Genomic DNA, 19,213 nt, shown 5'->3' on the forward strand with positions numbered 1-19,213 from the left:
TCGGGATCCCCCGAATTTCTGTGTCACCCCCACAGTTGTCACCTCCCGTGTCCCGTCAGTGTCACCCCAATGTCCCCAATGTCCCAAAAGCCCCAATTGTCTTCAACGTCCCCAAATGTCCCCCAATGTCCCCAATGTCCCCCCAATATTCCCAATGTCCCCAGTGTCCCAAATCCCCTCAATGTCCCCAGTCCCCCCATTGTCCCCAATGTCCCCAAATGTCCCCAATGTCCCCAATGTCCCCACTGTCCCCGGTGTCCCCACTATTCCCTCAATGTCCCCAATGTCCCCAATCCCCACAATGTCCCCAATCCCCAGTGTCCCCAATGTTCCCCCAATGTCCCAAATCCCCCCAGTGTCCCCAATGTCCCCAATGTCCCCAATTGTCCCCAGTGTCCCCAATCCCCCAATCTCCCGCTGTCCCCAGTGTCCCCAGTGTCCCTGTTGTCCCCAATCCCCCCAATCCCCTCAATGTCCCCAATGTCCCAAAGACCCCACTGTCCCCAATGTCCCCAATCCCCCAATGTCCCCAGTGTCCCCAGTGTCCCCAATCCCCCCTATCCCCCAATCCCCCCACTGTCCCCACTGTCCCCAATTGTCCCCATTCCCCCCGCTGTCCCCCCTGTCCCCAGTGTCCCTGGTGTCCCCAGTGTCCCTGGTGTCCCCAGTGTCCCCCCTGTCCCCGGTGTCCCCGGTGTCCCCAGTTGTCCCCAATGTCCCCACTATCCCCACTGTCCCCAATTGTCCCCATTCCCCCCGCTGTCCCCCCTGTCCCCGGTGTCCCCAGTGTCCCCGCTGTCCCCCCTGTCCCCGGTGTCCCCACTGTCCCCAGTGTCCCCAATTGTCTCCAGTGTCCCCAGTGTCCCCGCTGTCCCCAGTGTCCCTGCTGTCCCCGGTGTTCCCAATCCCCCCAATCCCCCACTGTCCCCAATGCCCTGCTGTCCCCATTCCGCCCGCTGTCCCCAATTTTCCCTGCTGTCCCCGATCCCCCAGCTGTCCCCCCCCGTCCCCGCTGTCCCCGCTGTCCCCGTTGTCCCCGATCCCCCAGCTGTCCCCCCCCGTCCCCGCTGTCCCCGATCCCCCAGCTGTCCCCCCCCGTCCCCGCTGTCCCCGTTGCTGTCCCCGTTGCTGTCCCCGCTGTCCCCACCGGTGACGGGCGTGTGGAAGCTGCGGAACACGCGGCTCATGGCCTCCACGCTGGGCCACGAGCTGGGCCGGGCCAGGAACCCGCGGAGCTTGGCCTCCAGGTTCCTGGGGACAGCAACGGGGACACGGGGACATGGGGGGGATTGCGGGGATTGGGGACAACGGGGACACGGGGACATGGGGACACTGGGGGGATTGGGGACAACGGGGACACGGGGACATGGGGACACTGGGGACACTGGGGGGATTGGGGACAACGGGGACACGGGGACATGGGGACACTGGGGACACTGGGGGGATTGGGGGCAACGGGGACACGGGGACATGGGGACACTGGGGGGATTGGGGACACTGGGGGGATTGGGGACAATGGGGACACCGGGGACACCAGGGACATTGGGGGGATTGGGGACAACGGGGATAGCGGGGACACAGGGGACACTGGGGACATTGGGGGGATTGGGGACACTGGTGACATTGGGGACACTGGTGACACTGGGGACAGCGGGGACACTGGGGGGATTGGGGACATTGGGGACACTGGGGGGACATTGGGGACATTGGGGGGATTGGGGGGATTGGGGACACTGGGAGGATTGGGGACACTGGGGACATGGGGACACTGGGGGGATTTGGGACAGCGGGGGGATTGGGGACATTGGGGGGATTGGGGACACTGGGGACACTGGGGACACTGGGGATAGAGGGGACACTGGAGACACTGGGGACATTGGGGACACTGGGGGGATCGGGGACATTGGGAGGATTGGGGACATTAGGGACACTGGGGACACTGGGGGATTGGGGGGATTGGGGACAACGGGGACACTGGGGACATTGGGGACATTGGGGACATTGGGGACATTGGGGTGAGGGTGTGGGCAGGGCCAGGTTTGGGGTCAGGGGTCCGGGAGGGGTCAGCTGGGGGAGGGTCAGCCGTCAGTGGTCACTCAGGGGTCAGTGGTCACTCGGGGGTCACTGGTCACTCAGGGGTCACTTAGGGATCAGTGGTCACTCAGGGTCACTCAGGGGTCACTCAGTGGTCAGTGGTCAATCAGTGGTCACTCAGGGGTCACTGGTCAGTCAGTGGTCACTCAGTGGTCACTCAGGGGTCACTTAGGGATCAGTGGTCACTCAGGGTCACTCAGGGGTCACTCAGTGGTCAGTGGTCAATCAGTGGTCACTCAGGGGTCACTGGTCAGTCAGTGGTCACTCAGTGGTCACTCAGGGGTCAGTGGTCACTCAGTGGTCACTCACGCGGCGCTGCCCCGCAGGTAGAAGGCCGAGGCCTTGGCCAGCGAGTAGCTCAGGTCAGGGTGGGTCAGGGTGGGTCAGCGGTCACTCAGGGGTCACTGGTCAGTCAGTGGTCACTCAGTGGTCACTCAGGGGTCAGTGGTCACTCAGGGGTCACTCACGCGGCGCTGCCCCGCAGGTAGAAGGCCGAGGCCTTGGCCAGCGAGTAGCTCAGGTCGGGCTCCAGCGGCGTCCCCAGGGGCAGCGCCCAGGGCAGGCCGGGGGCAAACGGGGCCAGCCTGGCACGGACAGGGACACGGTCACACCTGGGCACACCTGGGCACACCTGGGGACACCTGGGCACACACCTGGGGCACTGGGACAGGGACACGGTCACACCTGGGCACACCTGGGGCACTGGGACAGGGACACGGTCACACCTGGGCACACCTGGGGACACACCTGGGGCACTGGGACAGGGACACGGTCACACCTGGGCACACCTGACACACCTGGGGACACACCTGGGGCACTGGGACAGGGACACGGTCACACCTGGGCACACCTGGGACACACCTGGGGCACTGGGACAGGGACACGGTCACACCTGGGCACACCTGGGCACACCTGGGGACACACCTGGGGCACTGGGACAGGGACACGGTCACACCTGGGCACACCTGACACACCTGGGGACACCTGAGACACAGTCACACCTGGCGATACACCTGGGACAGGGACACGGTCACACCTGGGCACACCTGGGCACACACCTGGGGACACACCTGGGCACACCTGGGCACACCTGAGACACAGTCACACCTAGGGATACACCTGGGACAGGGACACGGTCACACCTGGGCACACCTAGGCACACCTGGGCACACACCTGGGCACACCTGGGGACACCTGGGCACACCTGAGACACAGTCACACCTAGGGATACACCTGGGACAGGGACACGGTCACACCTGGGACACACCTGGGACACCTGGGACAGGGATACAGTCACACCTGGGGCACCTGGGCACACCTGGGCACACACCTGGGACACCTGGGATAGGGACAGGGACACACCTGGGGACACATAGGACAGGGACACAGTCACACCTGGGCACACCTGGGCCACAGACACACCTGGGACAGGGACACAGAGGGTGACAACACCTGGGGATGTCACACACACCTGGGGATGTCACACACACACCTGGGGATGTCACACACACACCTGGGGATGTCACAGACACACCTGGGCAGGTCACACTCACACACCTGGACGTGTCACACCCCCCCCCAGGTGACAGTGCCACCTGTCCCTCACCTGTAGCGCCGCCGTTGCTGCACCAGGTGTCGGCGGCGCTGCCGCTGCAGCCGCGGGTGGCGCTCCATGGCCGGCGTGGTGGCTGCGGCGACAGGTGAGACAGGTGTGCCCACCTGTGTCCCCAGGTGCGTCCCCACCCCCCCAGGTGTGTCCCCAGGTGTGTCCCCACCCCCCCCAGGTGTGTCCCCACCCCCCTGGTGTGTCCCCAGGTGCGTCCCCACCCCCCCCAGGTGTGTCCCCACCCCCCAGGTGTGTCCCCAGGTGTCCCAGGTGTGTCCCCACCCCCCAGGTGTGCTCAGGTGTCCCCCAGGTGTGTGCCATGTGGCTCCAGGTGTATCCCCAGGTGTGTCCCCAGCTGTCCCCAGGTGTGTGCCCAGGTGTCCCAGGTGTGCCCAGGTGTGTCCAGGTGTGTGCCCAGGTGTCCCAGGTGTGCCCAGGTGTGTCCAGGTGTGTGCCCAGGTGTCCCCAGGTGTCCCACGTGTGCCCAGGTGTGTGCCCAGGTGTCCCCAGGTGTCCCAGGTGTGCCCAGGTGTGTGGCCAGCTGTCCCCAGAGGTGTCCCAGGTGTGCCCAGCTCTCCCCAGGTGTGCCCAGGTGTATCCCCAGAGGTGTCCCAGCTGTCCCCAGGTGTCCCAACTGTCCCCAGGTGCCCCAGGTGTGTGCCCAGGTGTCCCAGGTGTGCCCCAGGTGTGCCCACCTGTGCCCTCGGGCAGCTCCCAGGTGCCGTAGCCCTCGAGCCAGCGGTAGCAGGGGAAGTGGAAGGGCCCCAGGTGAGCGACGTCATCGGGGTCACCTGCGGGGACACAGGTGTCACCTCAGGGGGTGACGTCACCTGTGTCACCTGTAGAGGCGATGTCACCTTGAGTGGCACAGGTGTCACCTATAGGGGTGACGTCACCTGTACTGTCACAGGTGTCACCTCAAGGGGTGACGTCACCTGTGCCATCAGTGTCACCTGTACTGTCACAGGTGTCACCTGTGGGGTGACATCACCTGTGACATCACAGGTGTCACCTGAGGGGGTGACATCACCTGTAATACCACACGTGTCACCTGTAGGGGTGATGTCACCTTGAGTGGCACAGGTGTCACCTGTAGGGATGATGTCACCTGTACTGTCACAGGTGCACCTGTGCCATCAGTGTCACCTGTGCCCTCACGGGTGTCACCTCAGGGGGTGACGTCAGCTAGAGTGGCACAGGTGTCACCTGTGGGGGTGACGTCACCTGTACTGTCACAGGTGTCACCTGTGCCATCAGTGTGCCCTGTGCCATCACAGGTGTCACCTGCAGTTCCGCCTGTGCCGTCAGTGTCACCTGTGCCATCAGTGTCACCTGTGCCCTCACAGGTGTCACCTGCAGTGTCACCTGTGCCTTCACAGGTATCACCTGTGCCATCAGTGTCCCCTGTGCCATCACAGGTGTCACCTGTGGGGTGATGTCACCTGTACTGCCACAGGTGTCACCTGTGCCATCGGTGTCACCCGTGCCCTCACAGGTGTCACCCGCAGCGTCACCTGTGCCCTCACGGGTGTCACCTGTGCCATTGGTGTCCCCTGTGCCCTCACAGGTGTCACCTGCAGTGTCACCTGTGCCCTCACAGGTATCACCTGTGCCATCAGTGTCCCCTGTGCCATCACAGGTGTCACCTGTGGGGTGATGTCACCTGTACTGCCACAGGTGTCACCTGCGCCATCGGTGTCACCCGTGCCCTCACAGGTGTCACCCGCAGCGTCACCTGTGCCCTCACGGGTGTCACCTGTGCCATTGGTGTCCCCTGTGCCCTCACAGGTGTCACCTGCAGTGTCACCTGTGCCCTCACAGGTATCACCTGTGCCATCAGTGTCCCCTGTGCCATCACAGGTGTCACCTGTGGGGTGATGTCACCTGTATTGCCACAGGTGTCACCTGCGCCATCAGTGTCACCTGTGCCATCGGTGTCACCCGTGCCCTCACAGGTGTCACCTGTGCCATCAGTGTCACCTGTGCCCTCACAGGTGTCACCTGCGCCATCAGTGTCACCTGTGCCATCGGTGTCACCCGTGCCCTCACAGGTGTCACCCGCAGCGTCACCTGTGCCCTCACCTGCCGTGGCAGCGCCGACGTCACCCTCGCTGTCCTCGGGCTCCTCCTCCTCCTCCAGCTCCTCCTCCTCCTCCTCCTCCTCCTCGCTGTCACCTGTCCCCTCGGTGTCACCTGTCCCCTCGGTGTCACCTGTCCCTTCCTCCTCCTCCTCCTCCGTCACCTCCTCCTCCTCGCTGTCACCTTCCTCCTCCTCATCCTCCTCCTCGTCCTCCTCGCTGTCCTCGCTGTCCCCAGCGCTGTCCTCGCTGTCCCCGCTGTCCCCGGGGGTGTCCCCGGGGGTGTCCCCGGTGTCCCCGCGCTGTCCCCACACGGTGACGCTCTCCAGGTACCAGGAGCTCTCGGGGAGGCCCCCGCAGGGCCCCTTGTGCACCTGGAGCAGGAGGAGGCGGCCCAGGGGGCGGGGCGCGCACACCTGGTACTCTGTCACCTGTGCGGGGACACCGGGGACACCGTCAGTGTGTCATTGTCACTGTCAGTGTGTCACTGTCATTGTCACTGTCACTGTCGCTGTGTCACTGTCACTGTGTCATTGTCGCTGTGTCATTGTCACTGTGTCACTGTCACTGTGTCACTGTCACTGTCACTGTCACTGTGTCATTGTATCACTGTGTCACTGTCACTGTCACTGTGTCACTGTGTCACTGTCACTGTGTCACTGTCACTGTCAGTGTGTCACTGTCACTGTCACTGTGTCACTGTCACTGTGTCACAATCACTGTGTCACTGTCGCTGTCACCGTCACTATCACTGTGTCACTGTCACTGTGTCACTGTCATTGTCACTGTGTCACTGTCACTGCGTCACTGTCACTGTGTCACTGTCACTGTCACTGTCACTGTGTCACTGTCACTATCAGTGTGTCACTGTCACTCACTGTCACTGTCACTGTGTCACTGTCACTGTGTCACTCTCATTGCCACTGTCGCTGTCACTGTCACCGTCACTGTGTCACTGTCATTGTCAGTGTGTCGCTGTCAGTGTGTTACTGTCACTGTGTCACTGTGTCACTGTCACTGTGTCATTGTCACTGTCACTGTGTCATTGTCATTGTCACTGTCACTGTGTCACTGTGTCACTGTCAGTGTGTCACTGTCACTGTCACTGTGTCATTGTCATTGTCACTGTCACTGTGTCACTGTCACTGTCACCGTGCACCTGGAGCAGGAGGAGGCGGCCCAGGGGGCGGGGCGCGCACACCTGGTACTCTGTCACCTGTGCGGGGACACCGCCAGTGTGTCACTGTCACTGTCACTGTGTCACTGTCATTGTCACTGTCAGTGTGTCACTGTGTCAATGTGTCACTGTCACTGTCACTGTGTCACTGTCGCTGTGTCATTGTCACTGTCACTGTGTCATTGTCACTGTCACTGTGTCACTGTGTCACTGTCACCGTGCACCTGGAGCAGGAGGAGGCGGCCCAGGGGGCGGGGCGCGCACACCTGGTACTCTGTCACCTGTGCGGGGACACCGTCAGTGTGTCACTGTCACTGTCACTGTGTCACTGTCGCTGTGTCACTGTCATTGTCACTGTCACTGTGTCACTGTGTCACTGTCAGTGTGTCACTGTCGCTGTCACTGTGTCACTGTCACTGTCACTGTGTCACGGTGTCACTGTCAGTGTGTCATTGTCACTGTCACTGTGTCACTGTCGCTGTGTCACTGTCACTGTGTCACTGTGTCACTGTCAGTGTGTCACTGTCGCTGTCACTGTGTCACTGTCACTGTCACTGTGTCACGGTGTCACTGTCAGTGTGTCATTGTCACTGTCACTGTGTCACTGTCGCTGTGTCACTGTCACTGTGTCACTGTGTCACTGTCACTGTGCACCTGGAGCAGGAGGAGGCGGCCCAGGGGGCGGGGCACGCACACCTGGTACTCTGTCACCTGTGCGGGGACACCGGGGACATCGGGGACACCGTCAGTGTGTCATTGTCACTGTCACTGTCAGTGTGTCACTGTCACTGTGTCACTGTCATTGTCACTGTCACTGTGTCACAATCACTGTGTCATTGTTGCTGTGTCATTGTCACTGTGTCACTGTCACTGTCACTGTCAGTGTGTCACTGTTACTGTCACTGCCACTGTGTCACTGTCACTGTGTCACAATCACTGTGTCACTGTCACTGTGTCACTGTCACTGTCAGTGTGTCACTGTTACTGTCACTGCCACTGTGTCACTGTCACTGTGTCACTGTCACTGTCACCGCGCACCTGGAGCAGGAGGAGGCGCCCCAGTGGACATTGGGGACACACACCTGGTGCTCTGTCACCTGTGCGGGGACACCGGGGACGTCACCGTGTCACTGTCACCTTGCTGTGCAGCCACTGCCGCTGCAGTGTCACCGCTGTCACCACGGCTGTGCCACCACTGTCACCATGGCTGTGCCACCACCGCTGTGCCACCATTGTCACCATGGCTGTGTCACCATGGCTGTGTCACCACCGCTGTCACCATGACTGTGCCACCATTGTCACCATGGCTGTGTGACCATGGCCGTGCCACCACAGCTGTCACCATGACTGTGCCACCATTGTCACCATGGCTGTGCCACCACCGCTGTCACCACGGCTGTGCCACCATTGTCACCATGGCCGTGCCACCACCGCTGTGCCACCATTGTCACCATGGCTGTGTCACCATGGCTGTGTGACCATGGCCGTGCCACCACCGCTGTCACCATGACTGTGCCACCATTGTCACCATGGCCGTGCCACCACCGCTGTCACCATGACTGTGCCACCATTGTCACCATGGCCGTGCCACCACCGCTGTGCCACCATTGTCACCATGGCTGTGTCACCATGGCTGTGTGACCATGGCCGTGCCACCACAGCTGTCACCATGACTGTGCCACCATTGTCACCATGGCTGTGCCACCACCGCTGTGCCACCATTGTCACCATGGCTGTGTGACCATGGCCGTGCCACCACCGCTGTCACCATGACTGTGCCACCATTGTCACCACTGCTGTGTCACCACGGTTGTGCCACCGTTGCTGTGCCACCGCTGTCACCACCGCTGTCTCACTGCCATCGCTGCCACCACTGCTGTGCCACCGTTGTCACCGTTGTCACCTTTGCTGCGTCGCTGCCACCGCCGCCACCAGGCCACCGTCACCGCGCCACCGCTGTCACCTCGCCGTGCCACCACCACCGTGCCACTGCCACCACCGACACCCTCTGGGGAGCAACGTCACCGCTGTCACCATTGCCACCATCGCTGTGTCACCATTGCCACCATCGCTGTGTCACCATTGTCACCTCCATTGTGTCACCATTGTCCTCTCCATCGTGTCCCCTCCACTGTGTCACCATTGTCACCATCACTGTGTCACCATTGTCACCTCCATTGTGTCGCCATTGTCACCTCCATCGTGTCACCATTGTCACCATCGCTGTGTCACCTCTGTCACCATCACTGTGTCACCATTGTCACCTCCATCGTGTCACCGCTGTCACCTCCACTGTGCCACCACTGTCACCATCTCTGTGTCCCCTCTGTCACCATCATTATGTCACCTCTGTCACCATTGTCACCATCCCCATGTCAACTCTGTCACCGCCACTGTGTCACCACTGTCACCATCGCTGTGTCACCGCTGTCAGCACTGTCACCATCTCTGTGTCACATCTGTCACCATCACCATGTCACCGTTGTCCCCTCTGTCACCATCACTGTGTCACCATTGTCACCATCGTTGTGCCAGCACTGTCACCATTGTTGCCATCGCTGTGTCACCATTGTCACCTTCACCATGTCACCTCTGTCACCTCCACTGTGTCACCACTGTCACCACCCCATGTCCCCGCTGCCACCCCCGCTGTGTCCCCTGTCCCACCATCTCTGCGTCACCACTGTCACCATCACTGTGTCACCATTGTCACCATCACTGTGTCACCACTGTCACCATTGTCACCATCGCTGTGTCACCATTGTCACCTTCACCATGTCACCTCTGTCACCTCCACTGTGTCACCATTGTCACCTCCATCGTGTCACCGCTGTCACCGCCCTGTGTCACCACTGTCACCTCCATCATGTCACCGCTGTCACCATCACCGTGTCACCGTTGTCCCCTCTGTCACCATCACTGTGTCACCACTGTCACCGCCCCGTGTCCCCGCTGCCGCCCCCCGCCATGTCCCCTGTCCCCTGCCCCGCCCCGCGGTGGCGACACCGTCCCCGTGTCCCCAGGGCCACCCCCGCGGTGTCACCCGCCCGGCCACGCCCCGGCTGTCACCTGCGCCGTGTCACCTGTGTCCCCTCCCCCACCCCCCCCACAGCCCTGGGGTCCCTCTGGGGGGGTTGGGGACACTTTGGGGACACTTTGGGGACACCCTGGGGACGCTTTTGGGGGGTTGGGACATACAGCCACCCCCCCAAATGTCCCCAAATCCCCCCCAAATCCCCTCAAATCCCCCTCAAATTCCCCCAAAATCCCCCCCAACCCCCCCAAATCCCCTCGAATCCCCCTCAAATCCCCCCCCAATCCCCTAAATGTCCCCAAATTGCCCCCAAATCCCCCCAAGCCCCCCTCGAATCCCCCCAAATGTCCCCAAATCCCCCCTGAATCTCCCCAACCCTCCCAAATCCCCCTCGAATCCCCCTCAAATCCCCCCCAATCCCCCAAATGTCTCCAAATTGCCCCCAAATCCCCCCAAACCCCCCTCGAATCCCCCCAAATTCCCCCCAATCCTCCCAAATCCCCCCCCAATCCCCTAAATATCCTCAAATCCCCTCAGATCCCCCCCAAATGTCCAACCCCCCCAAATCCCCCTCAACCCCCCCAAATCCCCTCAGATGCCCCTCAAAACCCGAAAATCCCCCTCGAATCCCCTCAAATCCCCCCCAAATCCCCCCAAATCCCCTCAGATCCCCCCCAACCCCTCCCAAATCCCCCTCGAATCCCCCAAATCCCCCCCAAATTCCCCCCAAATGTCCCCAAATCCCCCCCAAATCCCCTCAGATCCCCCCCAAATGTCCCCCAACCCCCCAAATCCCCCTCAAACCCCCCCAAATCCCCTCAGATCCCCCCCAAATCCCCCCAAATTCCCCCAAATTCCCCCCAATCCCCTAAATATCCTCAAATCCCCCTCAAATCCCCCCCAGGCCCCCCCCCAGCCGCCCCCCGCCGCCCTCAGGCGCCGCCGCCCCTCGGCCGCGGCCTCCGCTCACCGCGCCGCAGTGGAAGTCGGGTCCCCAGCGGTCCAGCGGGGTCCTGGCGCTGCGGCCGCGGCTCCCCAGCAGCGTCACGGCGATGGCGTCGCTGGTGCCGGCGCCGGGAGCGGCTCCGGTGCGGACCCGCAGCCGGTACGCGGCCATGGCGGCGGCGCCCTCACGGTGATTGACGCGGGGCGGAGCCAATCGCCGCGGGGCCCGCGCGCCCTCCGGCCAATGGCGGCGAGGCGCGCTGGAACGCGGCCAATCGCGGCGAAAGGAAGGGGGAAAGGGGCGGGGATTAGCGTCACTTCCGCCTTCACTTCCGCCGGCGCTTCCGGGTGCGATGGACCCCGAGTTCGACGACGAGGTGGCGGTGGAGGATCTGATGGTGAGGCCACGCCCCCCCTCCGCGCCTGGGCACGCCCCTTTTTTGTTTTTGGCAGCCACGCCCACCCCCTGTGCACCCCCCCCGGGGCCGCCGCGAGCCCCCCCCCCCACGGGCCACGCCCCTTTTGCGACCCCCCGACAGCGCCCGGCTTGGCCACGCCCCCTCACCGGTGTGGCCACGCCTTTTTGGGGCGGTGTGGCCACGCCCTCTGGTGCGGTGGCCACGCCCTCCCTGTGGGACCCCCCCCACACACACCGGGGGTCTTTGGCGCGAGGCCACGCCCATTGTTGTGACCACGCCCCCTCATGTGAAGCTCCGCCCACGGGGTCCCTCCCCGTGCCCCCCCAGTGCTCCCAGTAAGAGCCAGGGACTCATCCCAGTGCTCCCAGTAACACCCAGGGACTCATCCCAGTTCTCCCAGTAACCCCCAGTGTCCCCCCAGTGCTCCCAGTAAGAGCCAGGGACTCCTCCCAGTGCTCCCAGTAACTCCCAGTGATTCATCCCAGTGCTCCCAGTAAGAGCCAGGGCTCGTCCCAGTGCTCCCAGTAAGAGCCAGGGACTCATCCCAGTGCTCCCAGTAACACCCAGTAACCACCCAGTGCTCCCAGTAAGAGCCAGGACTCCTCCCAGTGCCCCCCCAGTGCTCCCAGTAAGAGCCAGGACTCGTCCCAGTGCTCCCAGTAACACCCAGTGACTCATCCCAGTGCTCCCACTGCTCCCAGTAACCCCCAGTAACCACCCAGTGCTCCCAGTAACGCCCAGGGACTCGTCCCAGTTCTCCCAGTGCTCCCAGTAACCCCCAGTGTCCCCCCAGTGCTCCCAGTAAGAGCCAGGGACTCGTCCCAGTTCTCCCAGTTCTCCCAGTAACTCCCAGTGCCCCCCCAGTGCTCCCAGTAAGAGCCAAGGACTCGTCCCAGTGCTCCCAGTAAGACCCAGTGATTCATCCCAGTGCTCCCAGTAACACCCAGGACTTGTCCCAGTGCTCCCAGTAACGCCCAGTGCTCCCAGTAACTCCCAGTGTCCCCCCAGTGCTCCCAGTAAGAGCCAGGGACTCGTCCCAGTGCTCCCAGTGCTCCCAGTAACCCCCAGTGTCCCCCCAGTGCTCCCAGTAAGAGCCAGTGATTCATCCCAGTGCTCCCAGTAACGCCCAGTGCTCCCAGTAACTCCCAGGGACTCATCCCAGTTCTCCCAGTGCTCCCAGTAACGCCCAGTGATTCATCCCAGTGTTCCCAGTAACGCCCAGGACTTGTCCCAGTGCTCCCAGTAACTCCCAGTGTCCCCCCCAGTGCTCCCAGTAAGAGCCAGGACTCGTCCCAGTGCTCCCAGTGCTCCCAGTAACGCCCAGTGACTCATCCCACTGCTCCCAGTAACCCCCAGTAACCACCCAGTGCTCCCAGTAACCCCCAGTGTCTCATCCCAGTTCTCCCAGTGCTCCCAGTAACCGCCCAGTAACCACCCAGTTCTCCCAGTAACACCCAGTGATTCATCCCAGTGCTCCCAGTAACGCCCAGTGTCCTCCCAGTGCTCCCAGTAATGCCCAGTGATTCATCCCAGTGCTCCCAGTAACCGCCCAGTAACCACCCAGTTCTCCCAGTAACACCCAGTGATTCATCCCAGTGCTCCCAGTAACACCCAGTGTCCTCCCAGTGCTCCCAGTAACCGCCCAGTAACCACCCAGTGCTCCCAGTAAGAGCCAGAGACTCACCCCAGTGCTCCCAGTACCCTCTCAGTTGCTCCCAGTGCTCCCAGTAAGAGCCAAGGACTTGTCCCAGTGCTCCCAGTAAGGGCCCAGTACCCTCCCAGTGCCCTCCCAGTACATCCCAGTGCTCCCAGTTAATCCCAGTACAACCCAGTGCCATTCCTGTGCTCTCCCAGTACCCTCCCAGTGCTCTCCCAGTCCATCCCAGTGCTCCCAGTGCCATTCCCAGTCCATCCCAGTACATCCCCATCCATCCCAGTACATCCCAGTGCCCTCCCAGTTACTCCCAGTACATCCCAGTGCCATTCCCAGTGCTCCCAGTTAATCCCAGTCCATCCCAGTCCATCCCAGTCCATCCCAGTACATCCCAGTGCCATTCCCAGTGCTCCCAGTTACTCCCAGTACATCCCAGTGCCATTCCCAGTGGCATTCCCAGTGCTCCCAGTTAATCCAGTCCATCCCAGTGCCCTCCCAGTCCCTCCCAGTCCATCCCAGTCCATCCCAGTACCCTCCCAGTCCCTCCCAGTCCATCCCAGTCCATCCCAGTGCCCCCCCCACCCCCGTGACCTTTGACCCCCTCCCCGCCGCCCGTTCTGCGCAGGCGCTGGAGCGGCGCTACGCGGCCGAGCTCCAGCAGGGGGCGCCCTCGCGGCAGCGCCGCTTCGAGTACGGCTGGGGCCTGGTGCGGAGCCGGTACCGGGAGGACACGGCCCGAGGGTGGAGCTGCTCTCCGGTGAGGGGCGGGGCTTACACAGGGGGCGGGGCCTGCTCCGTACCGGGAGGACACGGCCCGAGGGGTGGAGCTGCTCTCCGGTGAGGGGCGGGGCCTACACAGGGGGCGGGGCCTGCTCCGGTACCGGGAGGACACGGCCCGAGGGGTGGAGCTGCTCTCCGGTGAGGGGCGGGGCTTACACAGGGGGCGGGGCCTGCTCCGGTACCGGCCCGAGGGGTGGAGCTGCTCTCCGGTGAGGGGCGGGGCCTGCACAGGGGCGGGGCCTGCTCCGGTACCGGCCCGAGGGGTGGAGCTGCTCTCCGGTGAGGGGCGGGGCTTACACAGGGGGCGGGGCTAACACATGGGGCGTGGTCATGACTGGGGGGATTTTTTTGGGGTCCCTGGGGCAGTTTTGGGGCAGTTTTGGGGTCCCTCTCGTGGTTTTTGGGGTTTTGGGGTCACTCTCGGGGTTTTTGGGGTTTTGGGGTCCCTCTCGTGGTTTTTGGGGTTTTGGGGTCACTCTCGGGGTTTTTGGGTTTTTGGGTCACTCTCGGGGTTTTTGGGGTCCTCTCGGGGTTTTGGGGGTTTTTGGGGTCACTCTCGTGGTTTTTGGGGTTTTTGGGTCCCTCTCGTGGTTTTTGGGGTTTTTGGGGTCACTCTCGTGGTTTTTGGGGTTTTTGGGGTCACTCTCGGGGTTTTTGGGGTCACTCTCGGGGTTTTGGGGTTTTTGGGGTCACTCTCGGGGTTTTTGGGGGTTTTGGGGTCACTCTCGTGGTTTTTGGGGTCCCTCTCGGGGTTTTTGGGGTCGCTCTCGGGGTTTTTGGGGTTTTGGGGTCCCTCTCGGGGTTTTGGGGTTTTTGGGGTCCCTCTCGGGGTTTTTGGGGTTTTTGGGGTTTTTGGGGTCACTCTCGGGGTTTTTGGGGTCACTCTCGGAGTTTTTGGGGTTTTGGGGTCCCTCTCGGGGTTTTGGGGGTTTTTGGGGTCCCTCTCGGGGTTTGGGGGGTTTTTGGGGTCACTCTCCGGGTTTTTGGGGTCCCTGGGGCAGTTTTGGGTCACTCTCGGGGTTTTTGGGGTCACTCTCGGGGTTTTTGGGGTCCCGGGGCAGTTTTGGGGTCCCTCTCGGGGTTTTTGGGTTTTTGGGGTCACTCTCGGGGTTTTTGGGGTTTTGGGGTCACTCTCGGGGTTTTTGGGGTCACTCTCGGGGTTTTTGGGGTCCCCTCCCCCAGAGCTGCTGCCCGAGACCCCCCCGGAGGAGCAGCGTGACGTCATCTTCTACCTGGCCCTGGGCTACTACCGCCTCAAGGTGGCCCTGGGGACATCGGGGACATCAATGGGGACATCGGGGGGTTGGGGACATCGGGGACATTTGGGGACATTTGGGACATTCGGGGGGATTGGGAGGATTGGGGACATTTGGGGACACTGGGGGACATTGTGGGGCTGGGACATTGGGGGGGTTGGGGACATTGGGGACACTGGGGGGGTTGGGGACATTTGGGGATTTGGGGACATTTGGGGACATTTGGGGACATTTTGGGGATTTCGGGACATTTGGGGACATTTGGGACATTTGGGGGGTTGGGGACATTTGGGGACATTTGGGACATTTGGGGGGACATTGGCGGGACATTGTGGGGTTGGGGACAGTGGGGACATCGGGAGATTGGGAGGATTGGGGACATTTGGGGACATTTGGGGACACTGGGGGGATTGGGGACATTTGGGGACATCGGGGACATTGGGGGATTTGGGGACATTGGGGGGGGGGCACAGGGAGTGTCCCAGTGTCCCCACAGGGGTGAGAGAGCTCTGGGGTGACACCTGGAGCGGGGGATGGGGGGACGGGGAGGTGACACAAGTGACACACAGGTGACACGGGTGACACACAGGTGACACACAGGTGACACACAGGTGACACGGGTGACACACAGGTGACACAGCTCACACAGGTGACAGGTGACACAGGTCACACAGATATCACACAGGTGACACAGGTGTCCCAGGTGACACAGGTGACACAGCTCACACAGGTGTCACACAGGTGTCCCAGGTGACACAGGTGACACAGCTCACACAGGTGACACACAGGTGTCCCAGGTGTCCCAGGTGTCCCAGGTGACACAGGTGACACACAGGTGACACCCGTGACAGATGACACAGGTGACACCTGGGTGTCCCAGGTGACACAGGTGACACACAGGTGACACAGCTCACACAGGTCACACACAGGTGACACCCAGGTGGCTCAGGTGACACAGGTCACACACAGGTCATACACAGGTGACACAGGTGACAGATGACCCAGGTGTCCCAGGTTTCCCAGGTGACACAAGTGACACACAGGTGACACACAGGTGACACCAATGGCACAGGTGACACACCAATGACACAGGTCACAGGTGTCCCAGGTGACACAGGTGACACCCAGCTGTCCCAGGTGACACAGGTGACACAGGTGACAGATGACACAGGTGACACCCAGCTGTCCCAGCTGTCCCAGGTGACACAGGTGACACCCAGCTGTCCAGGTGACACCCACCTGTCCCAGGTGTCCCAGGTGTCCCAGGTGACACCCCACCTGTCCCGCAGGAGTACGAGCGCTCGCTGGCGCACCTGGAGCGCCTCCTGGCGGCCGAGCCCCAGAACGCGCAGGTGCTGCGGCTGCGGAGCCGCGTCAGGAACCGGCTCAGGAGGGGTGAGGGGACAGCGGGGACAGAGGGGGGGTTGGGGACATTGGGGACATTTGGGGACATTGGGGGATTGGAGACACTGGGGGGGGACGGCAGGGGGATTTGGGGGGGTTGGGGGGATTGGGGACATTGGGGACACTGGGGACACTGGGGGGGGACAGCGGGGACAGAGGGGGACACTGGGGACACTGGGGGGTTTGGGGACATTGGGGGGGGACATTGGGGGGATTTGGGGACATTGGGGACATTGGGGGGTTGGGGGGACTGGGGGGGATTGAGGGGACATTTGGGGATTTGGGACAGCGGGGACATTTGGGGGGATGGGGAACATTGGGGACATTTGGGGGGGTTGGGGGGATTGGGGACATTGGGGACACTGGGGGGGACAGCGGGGGGATTTGGGGGGGGTTTGGGGACACTGGGGGGGGTTGGGGGGATTGGGGACATTGGGGACACTGGGGGGATATTGGGGGATTGGGGACATTGGGGGGGGGGGGACACTGGGGGGACACGGAGGTGCCAAAGCCCCCCAGGGTGTGACATGTCCCCGTTGTCCCCTCTCTGTCCCTCTGTCCCGTGTCCATCTGTCCATCTGTCCACTCTCTGTCCCAATGTCCCTCTGTCCATCTGTCCCTCTGTCCCTCTGTCCCCTGTGTCCATCTGTCCATTTGTCCACTCTCTGTCCCTCTGTCCATCTGTCCCCAATGTCCCTCTGTCCACTTTCTGTCCACTCTCTGTCCACTGTCCATCTGTCCATCTGTCCATTTGTCCACTCTTTGTCCCCTCTCTGTCCCCTGTGTCCCCAATGTCCATCTGTCCACTCTCTGTCCATCTGTCCATCTGTCCCCAATGTCCCTCTGTCCACTTTCTGTCCACTCTCTGTCCATCTGTCCATCTGTCCATTTGTCCACTCTTTGTCCACTCTCTGTCCCCTGTGTCCCCTCTGTCCATCTGTCCACTCCCCGTCCATCTGTCCCCAATGTCCCTCTGTCCATCTGTCCATCTGTCCACTCTCTGTCCCTCTGTCCCCAATGTCCATCTGTCCATCTGTCCACTCCCTGTCCACTCCCCGTCCATCTGTCCCAATGTCCCTCTGTCCATCTGTCCATCTGTCCACTCTCTGTCCCTCTGTCCCCAATGTCCATCTGTCCATCTGTCCACTCCCTGTCCACTCCCCGTCCATCTGTCCCCAATGTCCCTCTGTCCACTCTCTGTCCCCAATGTCCATCTGTCCATCTGTCCACTCTCTGTCCCTCTGTCCATTTGTCCACTCTCTGTCCCCTCTCTGTCCATCTGTCCATCTGTCCACTCTCTGTCCCCAATGTCCATCTGTCCATCTGTCCATTTGTCCACTCTTTGTCCACTCTCTGTCCCCTGTGTCCCCAATGTCCATCTGTCCACTCCCCGTCCATCTGTCCCCAATGTCCCTCTGTCCATCTGTCCGTCTGTCCCCTCTCTGTCCATCTGTCCACTCTCTGTCCCTCTGTCCATCTGTCCACTCTCTGTCCATCTGTCCATTTGTCCACTCTCTGTCCCCCCCCCAGACGGGCTGGTGGGCGCGGCCATCGTCGGGGGCGTGGTCATGGGCGTGGCCGGGCTGCTGGGCGTGGCCATCGCTCGCGCCCGCCACTGACCACGCCCCCGGAGGGGGGCGGGGCCTGCGCGATGACGCCACGGAGATCACGTCAGGGTGCTGCGGGGTGACGTCACCGCTCGCGGTGACGTCAGAGACGCCCCCTCCCCCTCCCCCAGTGCCTTGGGGACACCCCCGCCCCTCCCCCACCCCGCGCTGTCCCCTCCCCCCCCCCCCCCCCGCTGTAAATAAACCTGGTTGGGCTCCCGGCGTGACGTCACTGGTGGGGGCGGGGCGGGGGCGGGGCTGGGACCCCCGAGGGTCCCCAAGGGTCACCTGGGCACCCCCAAATGTCACCTGGGCACCCCGAAATGTCCCCAGATGTCACCTGGCACCCCCAGAGCCCCCCAAATGTCACCTGGGCACCCCAAGGGTCACCTGAGACCCCCCCAAGGGTCACCTGAGACCCCCCCAGAGACCCCCAAATGTCCCCAAATGTCACCTGAGCCCCCCAAATGTCCCCAGATGTCACCTGGGCACCCCCAAGGGTCACCTGAGCCCCCCAAATGTCACCTGGGCACCCCAAAAATGTCACCTAAGACCCCCCAAGGGTCACCTGAGACCCCCCAGAGCCCCCCAAATGTCACCTGAGCCCCCCCAAATGTCCCCAGATGTCACCTGGGCACCCCCAAGGGTCACCAGAGACCCCCAAATGTCACCTGGGCACCCCCAAATGTCCCCAAATGTCACCTGGGCACCCCCAAGGGTCACTTGAGCCCCCAAATGTCACCTGGGCACCCCCAAGGGTCACTTGAGCCCCCCAAATGTCACCTGGGCACCCCCAAGGGTCACTTGAGCCCCCCAAATGTCACCTGGGCACCCCAAAATGTCACCTAAGACCCCCCAAGGGTCACCTGAGACCCCCCCAGAGCCCCCCAAATGTCACCTGGGCACCCCCAAATGTCCCCAGATGTCACCTGGGCACCCCCAGAGCCCCCCAAATGTCACCTGAGCCCCCCCAGTGTCCCCCCAGAGCCCCCCCCGCAGTTTTTGGGGTCCCTCCCCCCCCCCTTTTCCCCTCCCCCCCCCCATTTGCGTCACAGGAAGGGGCCCGGGTGGGGAGGGGCGGGCCCGGGTGGGGGAGGGGCGGGCCCGGGTGGGGGAGGGGCGGCCCCGACCCCTCGGGTACCCCCGGGGGGGGGGGGGA

At 62.4% G+C, this 19,213-nt stretch overlaps 2 protein-coding genes and 1 long non-coding RNA gene across 6 annotated transcripts in view; 1 reads left to right on the forward strand and 2 right to left on the reverse strand.

Moving 5' to 3' along the window:
* LOC128802830 (polyunsaturated fatty acid lipoxygenase ALOX15B-like) overlaps positions 1-11,161 on the reverse strand; it is a 35,277-nt gene extending 24,116 nt beyond the window's left edge. The window contains exons 1-6 of the mRNA XM_053969412.1: positions 10,960-11,161; positions 5,783-6,209; positions 4,396-4,491; positions 3,701-3,782; positions 2,562-2,678; positions 1,148-1,251 (exon numbers count right to left, since the gene is read on the reverse strand). Coding sequence (XP_053825387.1) covers positions 1,148-1,251; positions 2,562-2,678; positions 3,701-3,782; positions 4,396-4,491; positions 5,783-6,209; positions 10,960-11,106 — 973 coding nt within the window. The 5' untranslated portion in view covers positions 11,107-11,161. The remainder of the gene's footprint in view (positions 1-1,147; positions 1,252-2,561; positions 2,679-3,700; positions 3,783-4,395; positions 4,492-5,782; positions 6,210-10,959) is intronic.
* LOC128802831 (uncharacterized) lies at positions 7,603-8,360 on the reverse strand. The gene is made up of 3 exons (XR_008435587.1): positions 8,338-8,360; positions 8,038-8,139; positions 7,603-7,666 (listed from the first exon to the last, which is right to left on the reverse strand). It is a non-coding gene; the product is annotated as an uncharacterized LOC128802831 (long non-coding RNA).
* Positions 11,162-11,240: 79 nt separating the features above from the next.
* On the forward strand, positions 11,241-18,153 carry FIS1 (fission, mitochondrial 1). 4 transcript variants are annotated; one of them, XM_053969408.1, is made up of 6 exons: positions 11,241-11,332; positions 13,633-13,738; positions 13,970-13,996; positions 14,970-15,046; positions 16,333-16,438; positions 17,978-18,153. In XM_053969408.1, the coding sequence occupies exons 1-6, from the start codon at positions 11,288-11,290 to the stop codon at positions 18,064-18,066; spliced, it is 450 nt and encodes a 149-aa protein (XP_053825383.1). In that variant the 5' UTR covers positions 11,241-11,287; the 3' UTR covers positions 18,067-18,153. The 4 variants fall into 4 exon arrangements, with proteins under 4 accessions (XP_053825383.1, XP_053825384.1, XP_053825382.1 ...); XM_053969409.1 differs by lacking the exon at positions 13,970-13,996 and adding an exon at positions 13,804-13,844 and having other exon boundaries at positions 13,633-13,724; XM_053969407.1 differs by lacking the exon at positions 13,970-13,996 and adding an exon at positions 13,882-13,925 and having other exon boundaries at positions 13,633-13,721.
* Positions 18,154-19,213: the final 1,060 nt, after the last annotated feature.

Source organism: Vidua macroura, unplaced genomic scaffold (assembly GCF_024509145.1).
Source record: "Vidua macroura isolate BioBank_ID:100142 unplaced genomic scaffold, ASM2450914v1 whyUn_scaffold_195, whole genome shotgun sequence".
NCBI lineage: Eukaryota > Metazoa > Chordata > Aves > Passeriformes > Viduidae > Vidua > Vidua macroura.

Bases quoted from the DNA above. Each gene is read 5' to 3' on its own strand.
- FIS1 (XM_053969408.1), top strand. From the start codon at position 11,288: ATGGACCCCGAGTTCGACGACGAGGTGGCGGTGGAGGATCTGATG. The intron at 11,333-13,632 runs GTGAGGCCACGC...CGTTCTGCGCAG, and splicing joins TGGCGGTGGAGGATCTGATG to GCGCTGGAGCGGCGCTACGC. The intron at 13,997-14,969 runs GTGAGGGGCGGG...CCCCTCCCCCAG, and splicing joins AGGGGTGGAGCTGCTCTCCG to AGCTGCTGCCCGAGACCCCC.